This window comes from Pyrgilauda ruficollis, unplaced genomic scaffold (genome assembly GCF_017590135.1).
Source record: "Pyrgilauda ruficollis isolate IOZ18807 unplaced genomic scaffold, ASM1759013v1 scaffold220, whole genome shotgun sequence".
NCBI classification, from domain to species: domain Eukaryota; kingdom Metazoa; phylum Chordata; class Aves; order Passeriformes; family Passeridae; genus Pyrgilauda; species Pyrgilauda ruficollis.
In genome coordinates, this window is record NW_024521429.1 from 361402 (window position 1) to 387857 (window position 26456).

At 41.3% G+C, this 26456-nt stretch overlaps 1 protein-coding gene across 2 annotated transcripts in view; it reads right to left on the reverse strand.

Annotated features, from left to right (window-relative positions):
* The window catches only part of UNC13B (unc-13 homolog B), a 208375-nt gene extending 182179 nt beyond the window's left edge, over nucleotides 1-26196 (reverse strand). For both annotated transcript variants that reach the window (XM_041468603.1, XM_041468602.1), the window contains exon 1: nucleotides 26098-26196. In XM_041468603.1, the coding sequence (XP_041324537.1) occupies nucleotides 26098-26119 (22 nt within the window). In that variant the 5' untranslated portion in view covers nucleotides 26120-26196. The remainder of the gene's footprint in view (nucleotides 1-26097) is intronic.
* Nucleotides 26197-26456: the final 260 nt, after the last annotated feature.

Genomic DNA, 26456 nt, shown 5'->3' on the forward strand with positions numbered 1-26456 from the left:
TGTCGTGCTACAGTTTCCTTTGAGTTAAAGCAGCACAGTGCATCATATTAACTGGACAACATCCCCACACAGTCCTAGCAGCTGGAAATTCACACTCAGTAAACAGATCTGGAGACAAAAACTCTGTTGTACCCCGTGGCAGCTCTCTAAAGTCATTCATTTAAAAAAACAATCGCAAACTTAATGTTTGGAAAGCAATGTGATACGTCTAATGCAAAGCAATCTCAACATCACCCCTTTGCAACCAGAAGTAACTGCTGCTTAGCAAGATGTCATTTCATACCACCTCACTTATAAGGTTACTTACAAACACTCTAGAAGAAATAAACAATTCTTTATAAACAAAGAAATTCTCCAAACACGGTATAGCAGAGCACAAATTGAAAATCATCAAGCCTGAAGAGCAGCTCTGTAAGTAGCTCTATACTATGACATTGTCAATTAAATTCAATAAGCCAAACAAACAGCAGTGTAAACTCAAATGTCATTTTTACAACCTCTACTCTGTTAATTTAATTCCAGGACAGTATTTATATATAAAAATAGAATTGTTAAAACATAAAACAGTATTGGCTCTTATCTCACCAGATGGAGAAGGTCCATGTCTACCTAGGGGAGATTTTGTTTACATTTCCCTTTTGCAAGCTCATATCCTCACTAGAATTGCTAAGTGTAAGCACTAAGAGAAGACATCTCCAGGCTCCAGCTAGCTGTCCCAGTGGAAAACTAAGCCTAAGAAGAAAACACACTTAACAAGCTAGGAAGCAAGATATACCAAAGAACAAAAATATTTAAAAGCTGGTGCAGTAAAACTTCCTCTAGGAAACAGAGCTGCCAATACTTATTAGAGACTCACAGTGTCCAATTTTCAATATAAAAGTTCTAGAAACAAACTTTTTTTTTTTTTTAAATACCTGACACCACTGCACTCAGAGCTGCAACAAAGTGTGATAACAGTCTATTGAGATTGCTATTTGAGAAATTCTCCTTTGCGAGCATTTACAGTCCAGACAGATGCCCACATGAAGGAAAATGCTGCACCAGGTACATTAGGAACCATTACTGCTAAAAGGGCTGGAGCTTTCACCTAGACTGACAAGGCCCACAAGCCTTTAGGTCCAAAATAAATTGGTTCATTTTCTCCCAGATTCAGGGCCTGAAGCACACCTGATGTTGAACGTAATGGTGCAAGCAAAACGTGCAGGCCACTGTTCTTGACTGAAGATGCAGATGCCTTTAAATCTCTGTATCAGTCTGTTTAGCCACTGAGAAATATGCAGGGCAATCTATCCACTTTCTAGGCTCCTTTGCATACCACACAAAAGCAGACATTTCATTAAATACTGCCCTGAAGTGGGCAGGCACCAGCTAATGTCTGAACCTCCCTGCTCCCCTCCTCTGCAAGAGGCAGGAGACAAAGAAACAAGCGCATGTGCCTGGGGAAAAAAGGCAAAAGCAGGCAGTGGACACACAGAAAGCTTCTGCTGGCGTCACCCTGTTTGTGACAAGCTCCACTACTGTTAGCAGGGAAGCAGAGGCAACCCCAGTGTAGAAATTTGGTATTATTTGCTAAAAAAGCAGCTGGAGTGGGCCACTGGCTCCTAAACACAGAGAAGAGACGCAGCCTCTGCATCAGCAATATGCAAACTAAGAGACAGATGCCATTTGTACATTGCGGTCACAGCTCCTAAATATTCAGAGGTTCCTTTGATGAAAGGCAGCAAACCTTGCACTGCCTCAGCAGCTGAGAGGGGTTGCCTGTTTAGGGCTTCAGCAAGGGCTGCATCATGGATATCCAGGGGAAGCAGCCAGACTAAACAAAGATCACAAGCCTGCTACAGACCCACATGTCAAAAACTGAATCCTTAGCAACTTCCAGGAATGAGCACCATTCCTCTAGACAAAGTGCATGCAAATAAATTACGAAGTGCATGCAATAAATAGAACGTATAACTAAGAGCTGAATCACAAACCTGGGAGTCTCATCCCATCAGTAATTCTTTTGCTCTATCTGCAAGCCTGCATAGCATGTCCAAAAAATTCCCATGAAAAATTACTTGTGTGTGTTTTTATTTTGTAAGCCCCATGGGAAAGCACTTCTTAGGGGTGTGCAGAAAGCATTGCAAAAGTGCAGCTCCCAGAACATCTCCCAGGACTGGGTGGGAGACTGCAGGATTCCCCATATAAGAGCTTGAATTTCTGGGAGTTTGGAGATAGAATGGGCTGCTAGGCACTGCTAAGACCCAGCCTGTTTGTCAGCCCAGGGAACTTGCAGGTCAGATGCATTGTACCATACACCACGCACCATGCTACAAAGGGCCACAGCTTTCCAAAAGAACACTACTAAGAAAACATCTGTACACACACCTGCTCCTTCTCTCATTAGAGCTCCTCTATGCCAAGCTCTCAGGAAGGACTCAAAGTTGAGTTCTGAAGCTCTACATTAGTTACTGATGCCTTAGTTACTCAGTGTTACAGCAAAGGCTGAAAATTCATTGCTACATGACACAGCATGAAAGTACTTTGAAATCAAGCCATGTGTAACAGTACATTTTTATAATATAAAATCTCATTTTTAAAATATAAAACTTGTACCACAACATGAAATTATTCTCTAGAGCACCCAGCAACACCAGGTTTTACAGGTACAGTTGCTCCTGCATTGCTGCAAAGCAAAAACCTAAACATAATGTAAGTTAATGGTCTAGCTCAGGTATTTCCTGACTCACTCCCAGTTATCCCACAGTACTCCCGCTCTCTGTGGAAGGAGCATTTTTAAACCAGCTGGAGATGTCAAATTCTATTCAGTTTCAAATGGCTTGTCTCAGCAAACTCGGCGGCACACAAAGTGCATCCACTCAGATGCAAACATCGAACTACGCCAATCCTATGCCACTGCACAGGATGAGCAGGACACCAGCGTGGGAATGAAAATGATAGAAAAGTAGAAAGGAAGGCAAGACCTAGTGCTTTGCAGTGCCATGTGCAACACTTAGGAAAGAGATGCACAGAGATGCACCTGCTCTTCCTGCACACAAAAATTCATTTAATCTCCAAAAAAGACTTGAGCATATCAGAGATACATCTATTCCATGGAGTTATTAGAAAGCAGACAAAACTTAATGTAAACATTAAATTTATCCAGAGATTTTTTCTTCCCTCTAAGCACCTCTCACCATTTTGGCATTACTCTAATCAGACACAAAATAGAAATTAAGTTGAAGTATTGCCTGCAACTTAATAAAAAAAAAGTAAACTAAACTAAACTATTTTTTTTGAAAAGCCATAGCAAGATTCCAGATGCTCTACAGCCATCACTTACAAAGAACTGGAGGGTCAGACAAACTTCTAAAGACTAGGAAAGGAAAACACAAGCCAGAAATTTCAAAAAAAAAAAAAATCCAGAATCACTGTGAGAAGACAAAAAACAATAGCAGAGTATATACCAAAATATTCTTAAACTCAGTTCAAAGGAGAAAGCCTGTTATCCACATATTTTTCAAACAGGCTGAATGTTTGTTTTTGGTTTTCTGAGCAGGTGCTACATACACCAGTGAGATAATTAAAATTAAGCATGCCAAATTACTGCAAGGCTCAGAAAACACTGCTCAAACGTCCTAAGCAGGCACGTGGTCATACTCAGATAAAGGGAACCCGAGTGTTCTGAACACCTGCACATCGCAGATCACCTGTAACACTTGCTTGCAAAGGAGAGGAATGCAACACAGGGAGTGCCTGAGCAGATGGCCAAAAGATTACATTCTAACTAAATCCAGCACATGACCTACCACCCGGTCACTCCCCACACTAGAACAAAACCTACATCCCTTCGCAAGGGACAATATAGTGCCATGGAGGGGCAGTGGGAGAAACCAGAAGAATGAAAGGGCACAGTTTTAATTACCACTTTTAAGAAGCAATGCAATGCTGAAAGCAGAGCATTCAAAATACATTTTCCTGATCATCTATTTGATAAATAGCTTCCTCCTCTCTGTGAAACACAAATGCAGCATTAATGTGTTTTTGAGAGCACTCTAACTTCTACAATAACTTTCCCCAGCTGAACAGCAGAATCAATACCTATTTCCATTTCACTCTGCTCTTCTCACCTTTTCCAGGTGCTCAGACTTCAGTGACATGCAGCACTAGGTGCAAAGGTTGCTTAAACAACATAAATAAGAGACCACAGCAAGCTGCTGATACTACCCAAGACTGAGTCAACACACCAAATTCACACCCATGCGCCCCCCAGCAGGCATGCAGAAGGGAGGAGATCCCTTCTGTGAGGGATGGAGTGGTTAGGCAGTGCTCCAGCCCTTAACTTTCTGTAACCCAGCCTTTGGAAACAATTTTGCAGCCTAAACTCTGCACTAACAGCTATATTCCATCCCAGAGCCAGAAAATCAATGCCTCCTACTCACTTCTTAGGAAGTTACTGATAAAATCCATGACAGGCTGGCAACTGGCTCAAGACTGGCACTTTTAACAAGGACTGCTAAGTCCCTGGAGATCCCACCTTGACACATAAGCACCTTTCACAGAATGGGTCATGTTGGAAAGGAACACAGCGGGTCATCTGGTCCAACCTCCCTGCTCAAGCAGGGTCATCCCAGAGCACAGGATTGTGTCCAGAGGGTTCTTGAATACCTGCAAGGAGGGAGACTCCACAAACTCTTTCCCTGCCCTGGAGATCAAAACATGCACACCCTAATCTTCCACCAGGAAGTGAGGAAACCTTTTCTTTTCCACTACTCAAACCCAAAAGGTGTTCTAGCCTAGAGGAAGCAGAGATCATGAAGTGACCTCACCTGCGATTTTAACTGTCACTGTTTTGTTTCACACTATCCCTCTTAAAGCCCAGCAGCATCAGTAATGCCATTAACTGCAATTCCAACTGCAAGTGCCATAGCAGAACAGCCATACTGTCATGAAACGCTTCTCCTCCCTTCACAATTCCTATGAAAAGAAAAGCAAGATAAAACAGCAGTTTGGTGGTTTTCCAAGTCTGCTACAAAGTAGCCACCTTGATATTCCCAGTCTGAGACAGGTGTAAAAAGAAAGGCTCCACTGCATTTAAATTAAATTATGTTCAGAAGGAAGATATTTCCCTGAACTAGCTCAGAGGAAGGATAATTGCACAGGAGGTCCCAGGGAGTCACCAGCACTCAGCAGCACCTCAACAGCTTCTGCTGTAACTGCAGAGCCCAGAGTAGTCTCCAGCTTCTCCCAGCAGAGCCCCGCAGAGCTGGGGTGGTTACTGCAGAAAGGCTCCTGCAGCCTCAGGGGCCACTGAGAGACACAGGACCTAAGTCACATTCATTACTTTATACTTTGTTTTTCTGCCAGGCAAAGCAAACCACTGGTTTACATATAAACATTGCTCCAGTCAAGCAGGGAAGAAGAGAGTACTTTATGCCCCAGTATTCTCTTTGAGAATGACGTGATGGAAACACAGTGGGTACCTTCATGGACCAACAGTCCTAAAAGCTGAGACTGAATTCACAGTAAGCTGGGGATAACATTCTGTTATTGCTTAATGTGAAAAGAGGGCTGGGCTGATCTGAGAACTGCTTTGCTGCCAGAAAGAAGAGCCACTGCAAAATGCCACTCTGCTTGGTAATGGGCAGAGAGCAGGAAAATAGCATGTATTTTCAACAGTGCCCAAAGAACTAAGGTTGCTTCTAAGGACAGAATTTTTCTGACTTAGCACTTGAAACAGTCCTTCAAAAACCCATTACCTCTTTGAGACAACTGTGGGGGAACCCAGATAGCCAAGTTTACCTCAACTGAACTGAGGGATCAATCTGCTTTAATAAGTAGTCTGGAATAAATGGAATAGATGTGATATGAGTTCATTAATTTTTAATAGTTCGTAGAAATTAAAAAAAAAATAAAATAGCCCAACATACCACAAAGCACTCACATATTGCATTTTCCAATCATATAGCAAAGAGCTTTCTTCAATTTGACCACTCTGTATGCCCACAGGACAGATTGACTTGCCCTTCCCAAGGCCTTGGGAACCACATCAAACAAAGGGAAGGATATATTTCCTTCAGCAACCAGCCATTATTCACATTACTCAAGGATTCTTCTCAGGAAGGGGGTGGGCAAAAGAGAGTTTTTAATCTGTAGTCTGTGATAGCAAATTGATCTACCCAAGAGATTTCTGTATTGCCAGATGTCTTGAAAATGAATTAGAATCCTTCTTAATTCACATGAATTAGCATCTTCCTGCTCAGATGATCTGCAAATTCATTACCCTGTCCAGAGGCACACAAAGCTACTAAGTTTATTTGATTTATGATACAATTTCCAACAAACAGCTTTCTACCAGCCACTCCACCCTTCCTGCCCACTGGACAGTGACTGACAGCAGCTGGGACATGTGACTGCTTGCAGGGTTTTCCAAATCTCTGTGCTAAGGGGACACATACTCACTACTCCCATTCAAGGTTCAGCACCATTTCATAAAGGATTTCCAGGAAAGCACTACATAATGTACACATCCCACACTGCCAAACCTCACTAGATGCTTCCCGCTCCTCTGTAAATTCTCTGGTCAGTTAAGATCCAGGCCTTGCATGCACACAAGAGTGACAACCTGCAGGAAGAAAGCACCCCACCTGCTCCCCTCCACAGTCCAGACACTCCACAACTTGGGGCTCACAGCTAAGCCCCAAGGGGATTTTGCTGCATGTTTCTGGTTACTAAACTTGACCCCAACATTTATTTCTTGCTAGAATTTTCACTTGTATAGGATGAACTTTCATGAGCAAAGTATTAAAACCTAAGCAGAAAATGCTTAGCATCTATATGTAATAGCCATACATTATAGTCTTGTCTAAATCTCTATTACTGCCACAGCCTGCGAACATCAGAGCAACACTGCACAGTGACTGGATATCTGGACTGCTCCCCAGTATTTCATGCACATGAACTTGGGAGAGCTTGCAGGACAATATGATGGCAAATCTACACAAACCTGAGCAAGCCCACAGTTAATACACTGTGCTGATCCAGTTATAAAATGAAAGATACATACAACTATTTTGCTCAACTGTCCAGATCCCCTCAGTGAAGTAGGTAATTTTACACCTCCTGCAAATATTGTCACTTTTCAACTCAGCTTTTGCATAAAACTTTGTAAATGTGTACAGCACAGCTCAGCTTGCATCATAGCTTCATAGCATTCCATTTCTTCCATCCCCACCAAAATTACTATATAACGTGAACAGAACAAATTTAAAAACTGTGTAGGAAACCCCTTCTGTCATTTGCACATATTCCCCACATTCTCACAGTATACCTAGAGGAGCATATAAATTCTGCAAATCTTTTGGCAAGAGCTGTTCAGCTGTGGGGGTTATTTTACAATAAAAGTCAGTTCTCATCAGCAAAAGAAGCCTTCTTTTAAAAGGTTCTACTTATCTAAAAGGTATTTCATGCAACAGAAGGGGTGACAATTTACCTTCTATTCTGGTTTAATGTACTAGGCAGTTAATGCAAGTAGACTTCTGAACACTTTCAATGACAAAATAGATTTAGACAGTTAAGAGACGCATCTGGGTCTTGTTTACAGGTTAATCTGTTACCAGATCTGATTTGACACACTGACTTAACATCACATAGGTTTTCAACTTCCTTAACTGAAGGGTTTCATAGGTATTCTTGTTTGTTGCATGCCTCAAGAACTCACCTGACTGAAATACTCCTTGAACTATTTCACCAACAGAAATTCACGGTGAAGAAAACACTACTGAAAATAAAAAAAATAAATAAGTAGTGCTGCAGAAGACACGGGGATTGCAGCTGTGAACAGTTTTGGACAGAAAAATGAAACGTATCTCAAACACAAACATTTTTACTATGGAACTACAGAACAGGAAAAATGGAATGCAAACTACGTATGCAACTTGTAGAAGGCTACTGTGACAGAGGACCAATTGCAAAAGAAAAACTAAAGAGGTCTGCAACTGATTCCTTCCTTGACACAAACATCAGACTGCTCTCCCAAATTCTTACACCACATTTCTCAGGAAAGTAGTATCAGGATGCAAGGTCAGAGTATTTTTTGTTGGTTTGAGAACAATATTTGAAGTAGAGCAACTAGGACAGGGTTTACAGAGAGGAAGGGAGGGAGGAGATTCACAAAATTACAGGTCCCAAAACCCAGAAGTACCCTCATCTCTGAACTTGTAAGTAAATATGTTGATTTTACTAAAAAGCTAGCACGCAACAGGATCTACACTGCCAAAATATATACAATACACCATGACCATTCAGCACTGCAGATGAAATCCAGCATACAGATCATTTTATCCAAAAAAGCCTCAGGAGATCATAACAATAAAATGCTTAAAACATTGATAAGCTATTTGGTAAACCACAGCTCAAATTTTTATTACATTAAACATTAGCACTTAGTGGAACTTCTGCTTTGCAGTAGAAGCTGCAAGAAGTTTACTCACAGCTGATCCCAGAAAAAAGCTTCCTGAAAGGCAGTAGGAAGCATTCAATTGATTTCAGATAAAGAGCAGCTGAAATAAGCAGGACATTATTGTTTTTTCTGTCCAGGAGTGGGGGGGAGGGGAGGGGGGGGAAATGTATTCATAAACCATACAGCCAAGAAAGCTAGAATCAGACGCTGGAAGCAGTAAAAAACTAGGAACATGCAGGTCTTCACTTTTCCAACCTCCTGAAACAGATTTGCACTGCCAGTGACTCCAGAGTGTCAACAGCCCATTAAATATTTCCCAGTTTTTACATTAAATGTACTTGGAACCAGAAAAAGTGCAGCATCTTCTACGTCCAGGAAGCTTGTGTAGTGAAATGCTAAGCAGGAGAGAGAAGAGGAGGTGGCAGTTGAGGAATGGAATTCCCAACACCAGAATACTCTTCCGGAAATTCCCATCACTGCAGATGCTCTTCTAGGCTCTGAGAGTATCTAACCCTCTTTCTCCTGCTTGCACAGTCCCCCAGTTCAGCTGGCATGCAGGTGGTCTCAGGACACTTCTCTGACCAGCACGAAACAGACAAATGCCCTGAGTTCAAGTTATCTTTCAGGTAATTACAACAATTATCAAGAATCATAAGCCATCTTCTGTCTGCTTTGGGACTTGCTGAAATGACAGCATGCCAGTGCCCAGACAAAAATCCTTCCTCTACACAATGCATCTCATTATTGTCCTTAAAGGCTGTGCACAAAGCACTTGCTCCAGCTCTCAAGAGCCCCACAGCCAGTGCTGGAGTACAAGGTGCCTCCAGCCTGCACACTGCTCTGCAGAGAGCCCTTTCCCCATTATTCACCTTTCCAACTTATCTAGCAAGAATCACAATCTCAGTGCAAACTGACAAGTTAATTCTAGCAAGGCAAGAGTCAGCATCCTCAGATGCTTATTCAGAATTGTGCTTTTCTCCTCCATAACCTTCCCACAGACACATTAATATGTACCCAAAATTTCACTTTGCTCCTAGCTGTCACCTCAACAGCCACCTACCTGAGCCAAAGGCCCGAGCTCCAAGACACAGTGGACCACTCAAACTACCTTCAGATGGTTTTCTTCACTGAGAAAAGGCTCTGAAGTGTCAGTCCTATTTCTCCTCAAAGAACCACAACCAAGTAACACAAGAATATTCACAAGCAAAGTGCCACAGAGACCTTTTTTGCTGTCTCACAGATGTTTGCCTTCTGGATACTGCATCTCCCCCTACCAGCACCATGACAATGCCAGTCAGATTTGTAAATTAATTGTCCCCAAAACATCAATTGCTTCAATAAATCTGACAGTCTCACTGCTCAAATTAGATGCTAGAGCTCCCAAAAACCACCTTGACATCAATGACATCTTGTACTTGGGTCCCAAACCAGATGTCTTCTTCCCTGCAGACCAAGGGGCTCCTTCTACACCTTCAGCAGGCGTTTGTACTAAGAAAAACCATACCATGAGAGTGAGGGCTGCAAAACAATACCATTAGCCTGTATCTCATACATACAAACATCTAGACAATTCCCAGAAAAGAGCATGACATGATGACACAGCAGTACCTACTCTACAAATTAATATGCCCCTAGGCTTAGGACCCAGGTGACATTTTTGAAAGTAGTTTCATACAGTCTGTTCTACCACCGAACCTCCTCTATCACCAACATAATCAATGCTTAAAGTTGCCAGCAATTACAGGTGAATTCCACTTTGGTATTTCTTCAAAAGCAAGGGCGAATACATGCTTCAGACACCTTATTTCATAGTTTTGCTATACATATTTGTTGTCACTTGACAGCAGTATCAGGTGTTTTAAAGAAGACAACACAAGCAAACCCATATTGCTCTGTGTCAAGAAGAAAGGGGCTATCAAAGATGCAAGATGCTTTGCTACCTGTTTGACAGAGCAAACAGAGTCTGGCTTTTTTAAAACTGAAGAGCTGCTTCTGCAGCCACAATACACAAAAGAAAATCCTTCAAATTTTGTGGGGCTCTAAGCAGAGAGCTAAGTACCTTATTACTACCACCACCAGTCCTCAAGGGCAAACACATACACCTCAGCTGATTGAGTAATCCCTCCTGGTTTTGACACGACCTAGCACAGGCAGGTGAGCATCACCTCCAACTGATTGGTCTGGATCAGTTATACCTTTCTTGAGAAGTGGGAAAACAAACACAGACTGAAGTTTTGTTATTATGTGCTTACAAGACTCTGCTTTTGTCCAAAGTTTGCTCTCCAAGGGGCTGGGGAAGCAGAGCGTGGTGATGGAGAAATGGATTTGATACTATTTGCCTAACAGAACACCTTGCAAACAAAATGGAAACTGAGGACTCAGCCAACTTCCCTGATTCCAGAGCTAAATCCCCCTATATACATTTAGCCTACAAACATTTAAATCAGTAGCTAAAATGCACAGCTAGGAGAAATCCTTGCAACATCTATTTCTTCCTTTTTGAGTTGACCAACACAGACACATTTCTGAAGATCCACTGAAGTTTCTTCTCAGCAGTTGCTTTGAACTGAGCAGTGAGGACAGGAACAAAATCTCTTATTCAAATCACAGAGATTATAAAAGGTTAATCCTCCTGACGCTGGCAACACAGACAGCTCTGTCAGGCGACCTGGTTCCCCAACCAAGAGGTGAACTAAGCAGTAATCCAAGCTGCCACGCCTCTCCAATATTCTCCTGCAGCTTCAATATTATTAGTCAAAAAACAGCTTGGGTGCAGTGTACTAGAGCGAGTTATTGTGTGTCTGACTCTCCCAGAAGATGCATTCTGTTAGACTGTGCTTTGGTACTTTGCCTCAGGTTACTGATTTCTCCTGAACTTTTAGCTGTTTTATGATCAGAAAAGACAGCATCCTACTCCCAAATCTGTGCTTTATCATGGAAAAAAAAACAACCATAAACCAAATCTTACAGAATTTTTAAATGTATAAGATATGTACTACTGGACAGAATAGTAAAGGAGGCTTCCAATTTTCAGTGGCATAATATGCCCTTCTTTCAAATTCTGCAAGGTTCAGAAATACATTATTTTAAGTTAGTGGCAGAAATGTATTATTTTAAGCTACTGGAAATGCCTTAATTGATTAAGGGAACAAAACCCACACTACTAAATTTTACACAAAACAGACTGCAACTCACATATGCCTCCAGCTGTCAAAGACTAAGGAAATATGCATAATGAAAGCCATATCCGTGCAGCAGAAGGCAGGAAAAGAGATAGACTGATAATGTATCAAGTCTGCTAGGAGCCAGTCTGAGCTGGTAAACTGACTGATGACAAAGCAACAGCTCAACTAGTTTACAATAAAAGCGTCAGTGGGGGGAAAAAACTCAAAGAGCAAATAAAAAAATTATTTTTAAACTCCAAACATAACAAAAAATGCTTAATAGTAATTCAGAAACCAGAAGAATGGAGAAATTGGTTTCTTCAGGTTTGAGGGGGGTGGGTAGGTGTATTTATTTTGAAAAAAGAAACACCTCTCTGCAGAGTCATTTCTTTCAAGACACAGAGCACATGCAGCTTCTGCTCAGACATCGTACACAGAGGTAAAGGCCACTTGAATTACTAGAATCTTGCCAGTTATTAGGTCAAATCCCACAGCCTGGTCACAGCCAAGCTAACAGCTGCTAGAACACACAGGTACTGTGGTACCAAAGAGGAAAGAGCAGAAATGACAGAACAAACCCAGTTGCGTGTTTGTCCTTTGGCGTGTGCTTTTCGCCTGTCAACAAAAGCCACCTGAGCAGTCTCCCCAGTGACTCAGGTTTCTACACTCCCTGTTCGGACCTAGTGTAAACAAGATGCACCCTGAAAAAAGAGTTGCTGACTAACCACACCAGTAGTGATTGCCACCTAATCACAGACTTGGTCTATTTTCTGGTAGTTTCGATTTAAGTTACAGGATTGCAAGCACTCAGCCAACTGGAACACAGCTACTTGTGAAGCAGGACTGAGCACAAGCTTGTCCTGAAAGGCACTGAGATAAAAAAATGGTACTAAAAAATGTCACTGTTCAACTTCAGTGGTATAGCATATTCACCAAAAGAGAAACTCAAGAATAAAGCAAGAACACATTTCTGGTGATTCAGTAAATTCTGATATATATATATATATATATATTTAAGCAAAAACATCCACCATGCTAAATTATAAGCTTCCAGGAAAAACAGCACCTGTGTTTTCCACATTGAATAATGAAGGAAGATTGGTCTAGCATGAAAAATATCTTTAAGTAAAATATTAATAAAATCTTATAATTATGTTACTTAATATTTACCTGTTTGGCTTCACAAACCAAAGAAAATATTAGTATCTAGGAGACAGAAAAAACTTTGACTGTAACAATTAAGAAAGAGTAGAAGAACTTGTTAGGGTATGAGTTATGGTGTAACTGAATGAGACCTAATAAAAAAACCACTGCTGGCAAACTATACCTCTGGCAGTCTGTTTTAATCTTCACATCCACAAACTGCTCAGACAATACTGGTTCCTGGAGGACACCCACAAATTGCAGAAATAGAACAGTCAGAAAGATTGCTGTCTAAAAGAGCTGCACCTCACAAACACATTGGCACTCACCTGCCAATACTTTTCAAAATACTGTTTCAAAACAGCATGTATAAAAGAACTGAATTCATAAGAAGGTCTTACTACTGACAAGGAGTGTGCCCAAGACTGTTCTGAAAGCCATGCTGCTTGCTTGCATTTGAACCTCCATAAACAATAAGGTGAAAATACACCAGGTTAAGAATCAAAACCATTCACTAAAGTAAACAGCCTTAGGTAAGAATCGAGTACAAGCAAGTTCATTCACATGTAGGTTCTTTTCCTTACTATTAACGTTTATAAATAAGGAAGATACTATGTCGAAATTTTACCTTAATATACAGTTTGTCTACAGCAATTAGTTGTCAGAACAGTAACTCACTGCACAAGTTAGTGCAGTGAGGATCACAAGACTGGAAGGGTCCAACTCTAATGCTGCTTCCCTCAACACCTGGGCCACTTACACCATTCAAAATCATTCCTACTTTCCACCCAACACTTTAATTAACGGCATGTGTATGTCTTCTGTATCTTATGTCAACATTATTCCTCCTCTCCATGTTTTCCTCACTCCATATTTAATTTCCTGATGTTTTTAATGGACACAAGTCACAGATCCCATCAGCTTCTGTTTACAAGCATGGTGCAGAGACACAAGGACTCCCCAACATCTCTCCTTTCCGTAAGTTTCACATTTTTCAGCAATGCTTGTCGTTCGCCTCTAAGTGTATAGTTTTTTTACAGAACATCAACTCATTTTCATTCTCACTCTCCTCAGGGGTCTCTGAGTCCTTCCTACATTATATTTATTTGCTTCAAAATTTACTATGTAATTAGGACTTTTCTTAAGAATGGCTTTGACACACACATTTGTATTCTTTCTTGCCATGACACAAGTGGAAGACATCTATCTGCTTCTCCCACTTGTCTTAGCAACATTACTAGCTTCTGCTACAGCCAGCTCCTTATACTCTTTACACATCTTTTGCCAATTCCAATTTTCTTTAAAAATAAGTCCGCTATAGGATTTGTGAGATATTACAGAAGTGCAAATAGATGCATGCTTTCATCTAGAAACAAGAAGCTAGCCCAGAACAATCTTCCAAACCCATGTTGTATTTCATACAATACCCTGCCACATTGTTTCCACCTGTCTAAAAATATTTTATTATTTTCTCCTAACAGTTTATTTTAAACTTTCCATGTTGTCACAGTCCCATCTGCTTTTGAAGTCAAGATTCATATTTACCCACATTTATCACTCATCTCCTTTATCTTCCCACCTATCCACAGAAACCACATCTATTCCTCTCCAGTCAGGCGATGCCACTGCTTGTTCGCAGCCATAGTTAAATTTCTCCCGGAAGAATTCAGATTTGAAGTGTTGCATGTTTCAGCGCTGTGGGATACAGATTACCAGACTCAAATGCAGGACATCAAAATTTTTTCTCCCACTCTTGTGCATCATTTTCAGTTTCATAAGAAACAATTCCTATAGTCCAGGGACCATACCCAGCCCATCTTTCCACACTTCCCTGTTCCCATGCACAGAAGTCTGATTCCTCCCCTGTGGAGGCTGGCTGTTTCCCATTTTCATATGACCAAAACGCCTTCTGTTACCTGTTCTATTACCACTTGCAAGATGCCACCTTGTCTGCTGAGGTGGAAGCCCCTGCCTTAGCCTTGGACTTTCTGGTCCTCAACATACACCTTCCTCTATGAACTGTTTTTTTGTCCACACCTCCTAGAGGCTCTCTGTTTGCTCAGCATATCCTGATGTAATGAACAGGTGAATCATCAGCTCTGGAGTCATTTCCTAGGTGGAGCCTTTTCTGTTATTTGAGATGCTAATATTTACCCCTGTAGCTTCCCTGAATTTCCTGCCCTCCTCTGTATCCAACCTCCTCACTTCACCAAAATGCTTCTTCAGCTTCCCTGGAGGCTTGACAATTACTAACCTGTATGTTCATCAGTTTACCTTAACTTAGCTTCAGCTGTGATCATTCAAACCAAGTTCACTTCCATGTCCAATTTCCCTGAAGCATCTTCTGTGCCTCTCAAAGTCATATCTACAGTTCACTCCACCAGTTTTATGGCTTTAGTCACTGTCAGGTAGTGAAACTGTCAGATAATACATCTCCCTGTATCCCAAGAACAACCAACATGATATACTCTCTGGTGTGGGGAGTAAGTCTTTCCCAGTGAGAACACCCAAAAATACTTTCTTCTAACTATGTTATGAGATTTTTACCCACATTTAAATCCTGGACTACGTGCAGTAGATCTCTTGTGTTATCACAGCAAAATCTCTTATCAGCTCTTCCCAAAGCAATTTCAGCCCAGCTGGTTCTCTTTTATCCACACTAATGCTGCTTTACAATTTTGCATCACCAAACCACAGTGGAATTTTCCCAGTCACCTCTATTCCTCTCTTTCTAGAGTAGGAAAGCCCTTCCAACATCTCTGTTCCTCCCATAACCCCCACTCCTCGTGACTCCTGCTAACTTTTTGGGGGCTAATTCTGAGTCCTAAACTAACAGCCCCCTTCCCACCACTTTAGCCACAAGCCTCCCATCCTGCTCTGTAACACAATGTGTTTGCACCCTCTAAGAAAACTAACTCAACACTACTAATTCAAATGTTTTACACTGTTTACTTCATAAAACTGTAGCACTTGTCATGGATCCAGTAACCCAAATTTCATCTGCAGCACCAGCTCTTCCATGACATTCTATGAGGAAAAAGAAATCTGCAATGCAGGCCCCCCAGGAAGCGTGCACAGGGTTAACTCTCATGTATTCAAAATTCTGTCACGGGTTACTCTCCTCCAATACAGCCTGAGCACGTTTCTACATCTTTGACTAAAGTGTCAGGTTTATACAGAACAGTAACTTCAAACTCAAGTTTACAACAGAAGTAAAAGGTCTGTCGCTCGAGCCCTGCTAAACCACACTCCTCCCACCAAGCAGAAGTGTAACAATACACTGATTTAACACTGAGATCTATTAGGTCATGGCACGTCTTGATCTCTTTTTAACCGCGGAAAAATATGTAAACCCTTGTCATTACAGTCAGATTACTCATAACATAACATCCATTTGCCTCTACTCAAATAACAGACATTACCAAACCCCATTTTTTCCAATCCTTAAGTACTGGAAGGGCAAGGACCTACCTAGCCCCTAACTACCCCAACCTAAGGAAAGGCACACCAGATTGTGCTGTTCTGATGCTGAAGCTAGTAAACCACTTCGGCATAAAAAGCAGAAATTTGTCACATATGGTAATCAACATAAAGCTACCAAGAACCATTGAAAATCCTTCATCAATTTTAGTTCAGAATCTGATCTTTTTCTGTTAGACTCTAGGTTGTTACATTAAAAAAATACTATGTATTACAGAGGGTCATACTAGATGATTACAACAAGCCATTCTGACCTTATAACTATGGAGTATTCTAAGCAGTTAATCTCCTCAAAAAAATCTCCTACTAAAATGGAGCATACACAGACTCCACTTACTTAATTTGATAGGTCAAAATCTAATAAAATTCTGCACATGCAGCAAGTTATATCAGGTGGGAAAGGCTGAAATAAAACTACTGTTTCATGTCCATTTTTTCCCTCCTTCCAATCCATATCCATGTTGCATGCCAAATTCAAGTCACACACTACAATTTTAGGTTCAGATCAGGAGCTCAAGATTAGGGGCTGTCTGAACCACAAAATATTGAGAGTTTCATTTAAAACCATGACTTTATTAATCTATGCAATGGCATGACAATTTTGGTAAGGTTAGAAATCCCAAATCCAAAAACAAAGTCAATCTCAGCTTTCTAGTAATTTATGACCTCTCTGACTCTCAGAGACAAGCCACATGCACAGAGGCCAAACAACCACCTGAAGAATACTAACTGCTTCCTTTAAAGAAATCTTACAATGAAGAATAACACATGAAATTTGGAAGGGGAACAAAAGGGGAACAACAGTTTTCTACAATGTGTGTAATAGTTTGCTGAGCAGTCAAATTCCTTCCTCACACAAAGCTGACAAACTACATTGGCACCATGTGTCTGGTACTCCTGGCCCTATAGGAAGAAATAATTACTGAAGATTTGGACAAGGGTTTGTAGCTCTCCAGTGTGTAATTGCAGCTATAACACTCCACAAAGACTTTGTTTGCAAAGGACTGAGGTTGTTAGAACAGAACAGTATGTGATAACTGCAAGTGAATAACTACAGGTACTGAAAATATAAAGTCCCTGGACATTTTCTGAAAACCTCTTCTGAAGTTTATACAAGTCTTTAGGAAAGGAAAATGTCTCTAATAGGTTTCTGTCTAGAAATTCCGTATTTACGTACTCATCAGCTTTATGTTGATTATCATAAGTGACGAATTTCTGGTTTTTGTGCTGAAGTGGTTTACTAACTTTAGCATCAGAACAGCAGAAGTTGGTGTGCATTTCCTTAGATTGGAGACATTATTACTAAAGTTGTACTCCTTGCCCTTCCAGTACTTAAGGATTGGGAAAAATGGAGTTCGGTAATGATGCCGGGTAAAAGCCCTACATATCCTTCAGAACACGTTCCAGGTGACGCAGTTCCTTCACAGTTCCCTTTGTCTTATCCAAGTGTGCCCGAATCCTTGGCACATGGACTGCAGCATTGTGCCACCACAATAGCTCAGAAAAGTGAAGGCTTTCATGGGCCACCACATTTAGCTCCAGATCCAAAATCCTTTCAGCAGATACCAACAAAGACAACAGCAGGTTGGTTATATGGTGCAGATTTTGACTGAATAGAGCAGCAACCGAAAAGTGAAGGAACAAAGCATATTGGTTTTTTTTAATGATGTTTTTTAAGCTGTGTATTATTACTACATTGGCCTAAGCAGAGAAAATAGAAGTGTGCCAATACTCAGAAGCGTAATTCTGCAGTTATTTTATACCTAATAATTCAGTCTGTATGGTGGGAGTGTTGGAGTCTGTTTAGCAGAGCATTTAGGTTGTAAAGATTTAAGAGAGTTAAGTCACAAGAGCTTTAAGTAATAAGGTTAAAACCAGTATTCCTTAAAGGGACACGGTCAAGGCTTGGAGCCAAATTTTTTTTCAAACGGGCCAACAGATTTAGGCTAGAGATTATCCTGAACAAGACACCTCCTCTTATCCTTCATCAGACAATACATCCCAGCCCAATTCACTTTCCATTTATACGGTATGTTCAACTGCAAGGAAGAGCATCAAGAAACCAAGACCAGCACAAAGCTGTTGAAATGCCTTACCTTCTTTACGTTTTTTAATGCTCTGACTCTCCAGACACATGCAATCCGAAAGGGAACAAAATCAGGATTTTTAATTCCTTTAACACAGTTTCTCTACCCCGTGCATCCTGCCTAGCAATTGTAAGATTTTTACAAATTGAAGTGTGGCCAGCAAAATTAAATCCTGCAAACAAAGCAGGCAACATTTACTCATATCTGACACCGCCCCAATTTAATTTTCTCTCAGCACGGGGTTTCCATGAACTGAACCTCTCTCAGCATATGCTTCCATGCTGAATGCATGGACCCACCTCCCACACAGGTCTGTCCAAAGGTCATCCCAGCTCACCTGACAAAAGGATGAACATGCTCAAGAGCAGTATGGCAGAAGGAACACAAACTAACTCACAACCGTTAGTTGGCAGCATTCCTCTTCATTCTTAGGATGCCCACACGTAGCTATGGGAGAGGCAGCATTCCTGCCAGTACTGTGCTCCAATTCCTTGCCACTTTCCACAACAGCAGAACATGAATCGAAGCCATAATATGGTGCTTAGTAAGTTCAACCAGCATCAGTCAAAAAAATTCCTCAGCTGAGGACTTAACATCTACCTTGATCCTCTAGCCACAGCTGGTCTCTTGCACTCCACACTACACAAGGAGGGAAAGGCTGTTAAGATGTGCAGGTACTCAACATTTTGTTCTTTTTAAGTGTAATTATTCAATTATTCAAAGTTCATAATGGGGAAAATAACTTAAAAGCACAGTAAGAAATCTGTTTTGAAAGCTTGGTGAAGGAGATAACGTCTCTAATGTGTTAGAAATATGTTAGATGTTTATGAAGCACCAAGTAAATCACATTTGCATCTTTTCATGAAATTATCAACCAGAGATTTTTCAGGGGTTTTATTTTTTAAAAAACAGATTGGACTTGAAGATTTCTTCCCAGCTGAAAGAGACATATAGATGCACACGATGTATTTCATTATGTATTTAGCTGAAATCTGCTCATCACAGAAGACAGCAGTACTCATAGAAAGACAGTTAAACAGAGAAATGCTGAAGAGCTCATATGTCTGCCAGTACTACTTCAGTTCTTTCAAAACTTGCAAACAGCATTCCAACTCAACAACTGTTAAACAGGCAGAACAACTGTTTTGGAACACCACTCCCATTTTTTTTTTTTTTTTCTACAAAGCAATTATTTAATAGTTACCAGCAGTAGCTGTGATCAAATCAAATAAAACATGGGCTGTCCAAAAACAACCACTAGCAATACATGAGGGACATTTCAGAGGGAGTTAATTTCATGAAGTTGAGAGTAATTACAACCAATTGACTAAGAAGAATAAATATGAACCAAAACTGTCATAATCAGATTCAGGAATCATTTATTAGGTGTTTTCTAGGGGATCAAAAAGTCACTACTCCTCAAGCAAGTTCAGCTGAATTCCACTCCACCTCAAAGAGCTATAAAGCCATGGTATAATACAAGGAATAAACTGTATTGACACAGGTTTTGTGGCCCAAGATGTAGAAAGTTCAATGCACGTAAAAGGAAGGGACTTAACAAAAATTCTGAATAGAGACAAAACACCAACAAGGGTATTACTCTCCCAACTCATCAGTTGATTTAACTGCTGATGGTGAAAAAGCATTAAGCATCCCATAAACATCTGCCACATGTTCATGAAGAAGCAAGCACTTGTAAGATCAGGTACTTTTCAGCCCATGGCAAGTGAAGAAAATGTTATATATTCAATGTGCAAGCAATAAAAATCAGAAGATCTAAAAAACTGTAACTTGCATGTAATTGGAGTAGTCTGTAGCCCAGTAAGCTTTGTTTTAAATGCATCCAGAGAGATTAGAAAAGAGACTCCAAGAAGAGCAGAGTATGACACCCAAGGTGACACTCACAGCTCACCTGTAGGAGGTCAGGTACCTACAGATCACTGAGCACTCCAAACAAAGGTCTGAAATGTCTAAAGAGTTAAAGTTCTGGAAAAAAAGGATGCCTGCTATTCAGCACCAGCTCGGGAAGACTGATCCAAACTGTACCCACATGGAATCTTCTGAGACACACAACTCAGGATAGAACAGTGCCTCAATAAAGTGAAAAATGACATAGTATGGTGGGCATCCAGTGAAACAGTAATAGATAGTTACTTGAGAGGCTGGCCATGATCAGTGGTGTTTCCTGCTCCAAAGCCTGCCATATTTCACTCCTTCTCAACTGGGCATTTGCCATTAACACAAAACCAAGCAGGACACAGAGGCCAGTCAAAAGGCAAACAATAAAAGCAGAATTAAGCACAGCAGCCTAGTCAGATATAAGGAGGGCCTAAGAGAAAAGAAAATCCATCTGAAATCTTTCTAAATGCAAAGAGAGCTGATCTAAACCCCCAGGATATACCTACAGAACAGGAATCCATGTCACAGAAAGCATCAGCCAAATTTTACAGGTGACAGTTTACCAGCAAAACAACACTTCAGCAAAGCTCTTGGTAAACATGGCTAAAGCAGGCACAGATAAGCACACACCAACAATACAAGTAAAGCAGATTTTAGTTCTCTATTTAACGATGAGATCAAGACAGCAATATTAAATGCAATTTCACTACTAAAACTTCTGAAGTACCATCAGAAAGTAAAGGCAGCAAAGAAAAGCAAATCCAAATGCTAAAGAGAAACCTTTCAAACTGCTGACTCCAGAAATCGTTCTATCTAACAAGAGGCAAGAATAGCAAGCTGCTTACATACACTTCCACACCAAGAAAATGCCAGGTATTAACCAGTGAGCTCTAATGTAAGAAAGAGGCAGAGTTAGTGAAGACCTTCACAGCAGCCCCAAATGTGTCTGCAAGACCACACAGGGAATTATCAGAACAAAAAAGCAACAGAGAAAAGAGTTATTAGACACATCCCTCCACAGTTCAAGATCTCTTGGAAGAGTAGCAAGAACAGCTTTTATGGAGTGATTAAAGTATTTTTCAAAACACCCAGTAAAATTTTACCACAAGGCACAAAAAATATCCAGAAGAAATTTCAAAGGAAATATATTGTAAGATGATTTGCCATCAGACATACGCATTTCACATGCATTCGAGTCAAGTATTTGAAATAAGGTCCTGGATTAAAAAAGCAGTTTAATTTGCTTGGACTTTCATAAGCTGCAACTAGATTTCGGATGGCTAAGAGCTTAAAATTAGGTTCTTTCAGCATTTCGATTAAATGTAGCCCTTTACTGCATATAAAAAGTATGCTATTAACAACTTTAACAAGTTAGGTCTGGAAGATCGCACACTGAAGGAGTCAGCTCAGAGTACACCATGAGAGCAAGAAGCAAACAGACACTATTCAAATTCAGGAAGCATCTCTGTACCTTTCCTTCATCCCATTGAGAACTATAGGGAGGTTTTAAGTACTTCATAGTACCCTAAACAACTAAAAAATAGGTTCCACACTGTTTGTTGAAGCTTGCAGTAACAGTGCCCAAATCTGAAAGGGTGAGGATTTTAAACAGGAAATCAAATTATCAACCTTGCATCAGAAGCCATACATGGTTTGCAGGTTTTACTGAACAACAGAAAAAGCTAGAAATCTTTAGAAGTTCCCTCCAATTACAGCTTTACAAACCTAAAACTTAACTCTCAGCACAAAAACGCTCTTTTAGTAGAGAACACTTATATGCTAGCCTTATTACCCAAACTTCTAATGCATTTTATTTTGCTCCAACACTACCTACACACTGGTAACTTCCTGACTAAGGACAACTAGAGAAATGGAGTTCATAATAGTCATACAGCAAATTCTAAATGAATCATTATGTTATTTTAATGTCCTAGTGTTACAACTTTGCATTTCTGCTGCTACTTTTAATGTTCAATTCTCTTCTTCATCATTTTGACTTACAAAAAGACGGATAGAGTTTTTTTTTTTCAATTCTACAACCATTTCAGAACAATCACAACAGCAAGCCGGAAGCACTGCATTCAGACTTCCAGAGAACACTGAGGTAAGTAGAGTCCATTACATCAAGGTGGGGAAAAATCCTTTAAAGAGAAGTTCCTGATGCTTGGCCACTATTAAGTACATTACAAGATTGAATATTTTTATCATTAACATCCATTTCCATTTTCCTTCTTTCCTTCTTTCACTTGGATGTCAACACAGTTCAATTCACACTGGAACTCAAATTTTGCTGGCAATACAGGGATGGACAGTTAAGTTCTCTGAGTGGTATTCCAACACTCCAGCTGGTTTGACAAAAAAAGTCACAAGCTCTTCTAATTCTTCAGCGCAGCCGCAAGAGAAACATTAGGCAAACAAAAAAAAAAAAAAAAATTTCTAACCTCCAGACAACGTCATTTCACACAGCAGTCAACCTGAAATTCTAGAGTGCAAGAGCTCACCCAAGTCATTCTTCCATGTAACTCTGGCAGCCAAATCTCACACAGATACTGTGGATCAGGCCCCAAGATAAAGGCACATTACACAAAAGCACTATGACCTTATGGGACTAAGTCACCTACTGTGCACAGGGATGAGGGAAGAACCCCACTGCCAACTTCCCAGGCATTGTAATTATCAGGTGCACCAGGCAGGTCAAACTTTGGAATACAATGACAGTGAAGACACAGCTTAAGCTGCTAAGAAGCAGAGAGGAAAAAAACTAGAAGAGAACCATCAGTCTTGAGAAAGCAAGAGCTGGGAACAAAGAAGGATGCAATAAAAGTGAGCAGGTGAAAGGGCATGAACTATGTGTCAGGACAATGATAAACAGAGCCACAGACCAAGTGAACCAGCCTCAGCAGGGTCCATTTTGCTATGACCCCTGCAAGCTGTGCTGAGACAGCAGTTATTCCCATCACCAAGTCAGGAGACAGGAAAGATCAGGAAAAGAAATTTTATCTGATTGAGATCTGGGGTAAAATCAACAGTTACAAGAGAAAGCCAAGAAAGTTAACAATGCAAGACTGATGTGAAACACTAGAGTGCTTCCCTGGGATTAGTTTTATTTAATATGTACTATTTTCACAAATACAACACTAAATGCAAACTAATAAAGCAAACTATGCCAAGAGAAGATTATCAGACATAATCCAGACACAGCTGCTCTGAACAGGAGTGTAGGCAACCTCTCTTGCACTTAAGCAGTGGAATCAAAAATAGGAAGAAGTCTCCTAAAAGCCTCAATCATGTAATATTCAAGATTTCTTTTCTCCTTCACTTCACTTATACTCACTGCATATTTTCCTGCTTCAAAAGAATTCCTTAATTTGCTCCTACAACAGCCCATTACCACTGGCTTATTTCACACATCCCCTGAACTGTTGCAGAAAAGCCCAGACCCACACCTCTGAGCTTAGATTTTCTGTCAGGTGTTTCCTATTTCTATAGCAGATACAGCTCAATGACTCTGGAAAAAACAAAACAAAGCAAAATAAATACATCAAAGAAACAAACAAAAAATGTCACGCAACAAAACAACAACAAATCAAAATAAACAAACAAAGGGGAAAAAAGAAAAACAAAAACACACACACAAAAAATTATTTGTTCTCCCAGAAAGTAAAAGAAATGTAGCACTTTACATCAAGAAGACATATATTCCAGCTGGTTTTTCAGGAACAAAGGCAGCACCCAGACATGTTTGGTCACAAACACTGAGCACTGTTTTAGATTAGCGATTCATTAAAATACTATTAATGCACACAATTCAAGAGGGGTGGAAAATAAATTAATAAACTAAAACACTATCCTTCTGACTGGCAGGCTTCTTGTGACGCTGACACTTACGGCTTTTTCCACATTTTCCTTTATACGTAAAACTGCAATCCAGATGCTATTAACATTTATTTCATGGGGGTTTCTGTTGTCTTTCTTTGTTCGTCTCAGCTCTACACCGTCCAACCTCACACTACTATGTAGTCTTATATGTTTATCATTTTGAATAGAAAAAAAACCCAGCTTTTCCAACTTTCTTACTAACAGGACACTGCTGTCTCAACAAGATTAGCTCATTTCAATGGAAAGGTAAAAGAATCAAGAGAAGTGCCATTTTGTTGAGCTTTTTTAAAAAACTAACAATTAATAAAGCCACCTCCTCCTTGCCCTAGTTGTTTTATCTCAGCTCCTGGTATCTTGCTTTTCACACTGCTCCACCTCAACATACTTCCATATCATGTTAGATGGTTGCTTCTTGTGAGATCTCATCAGCTCATCCTTTCAGTCAAGCCTATTTCAGAAAACATGTTTCTTGACGTTTAGTAAATTGACTACATTCTGCAGTCTTATAATAAAGCTGTTCAATATCATCTATTTAAATGAATGCTGGTGTCTTCTACTGTCTTCGCACAGCAGATGGAAATGGAAGATAAAATTTTCACAGTAATTCTTCACACAAAGTCACCAGCCACCTCAAATTTCTTCTTTAGCTCTTCACACAAACAAAGAATAAATGAAACACAAGAGCACACTACTCCAGGCTCCTGAAATGCTTTTGTCCTAAAAACTCTACAGATCAAGAATAAACACCTTGAAAACAGAAGACACTTTCAGCAGCTCAATCATTCAGTTCACGTTCTTTCACTATCCCTTGCAAACAGTGTGTAAATACATTCTTAAGACAATCAGCTTCAAGTGGTATCAAACCCACATTACATTAAAGGACACTCTGAAAACATTTTGAGGATGAACCACCAGAAAGAATAAAAACCCCCCTGTAATAATACACATAGGCATCCTTTGGCTAGTAAGACTCAGCTTCAATGAAGAGATTTTGGCAAAACCTTCAAAATGGGCTAGACAAGTCTGCATTTCACAGTTTACACATAAGTGTACGAAAAGCATATTTAAGATAAACTTTGCACTTGTGCACCTCTCCTAAGCCCTTAAACACATCACGTGTTTAATAAAAGGGCTGAAACTTAATTCAGAAACACTCCCCAAAAACAGCACCCTCCCCAAAAGAACACATCTCAAGATGCTCTGTTGGGCATCTTACACCATCACCGACACAGGGCTTTTGACTCAAAAGAGTGACGAACAGCTGGATAAGGAGCTGTTATCAGTAAACCTGTGTGTGTGACAGAAGAGCTGAACTGCCAGCAGTGCCAGTTTTTTTATCATTCCTGGCAAAGGAGCTGAGAACATTAAAACTACACTTTTAAGCCGCAGGGCACGGCTGCACTCGGGGACGCCCTGTGACCGCGGCGTTCAGTGCAGGGAAACACGTCCCAGTAGCGTGAGCTCTGGCAGATGGTTTCCCCCACGGATTTCTTTATCATTATTTTTTAGCACAAGGCAGCAAGAAGTGGGAAACCGGAGACAGCTCTATAATCCACTGTGCAGAGAAAGTGCCGGCTTCCCGCAACCTGTTCAGCAAGGGGACGAGGCTCGATAACAGGATGAGGAGGTAATTAGGAATGTATGTGAAATAACAATGCACGCTCGAAGGCGAGTATACGGAGTGACAGCAGCCTGCTTCCTGCCCGCGCCGTTCACTGGGCGATTCAACTCGTGTCCGAGCCAACTCCCAAAGTCAGCCACAGCTCCTCCCGGGGCTCCGGACCTCCCCGGCCGGGACCGCCGCTCCTGGACCCGCACCTGCTCCCTCGCCATGCGGCACCTCCGGCCCAGGGGTGCAGGTGGCGGCCCGGGCCGCGGCCGCCCGCGGCTCAGGCGGGAGGCACCGGCACGCCCGTCCCCGCTCCAGGGAGGCTGAAACCCACTTCACCTAGGACAAAGCCAAACCCTGCCCAGGCGTGTCCCCCCGCTCCGCCGCCCCGCTCACCTCGCACGCAGAGCAGCGACATGGCGGCCCCGGCAGCCGCCCCCGGCTCTCCGCATGCCGCCCCGCGGACACCGGGCGGCGGCGGCGCCTCAGTCGGGGCGGGGCCGTCCCGCCGGGGCTGGGCCGAGTGACGACGGACGCGTGAGGGGGAGCCCGCGGCCGGGCGGGCTGCGCTCGGGCGGGGGGCTTTGCTGCTTGGCGTCTGTTCTTTTCAGGCTTTTGTTTCACTCCCGAAAGGTGAGGGAACTCACTCATGGAGGAGGAGCGCCCTGGATGTGGCTTCGCTGGAGTGCTCTGACAGCTTCTGGTGTGCTAGCATAAGAATTATAGAATGTGTCTGGAAACACTTCGGGATCATC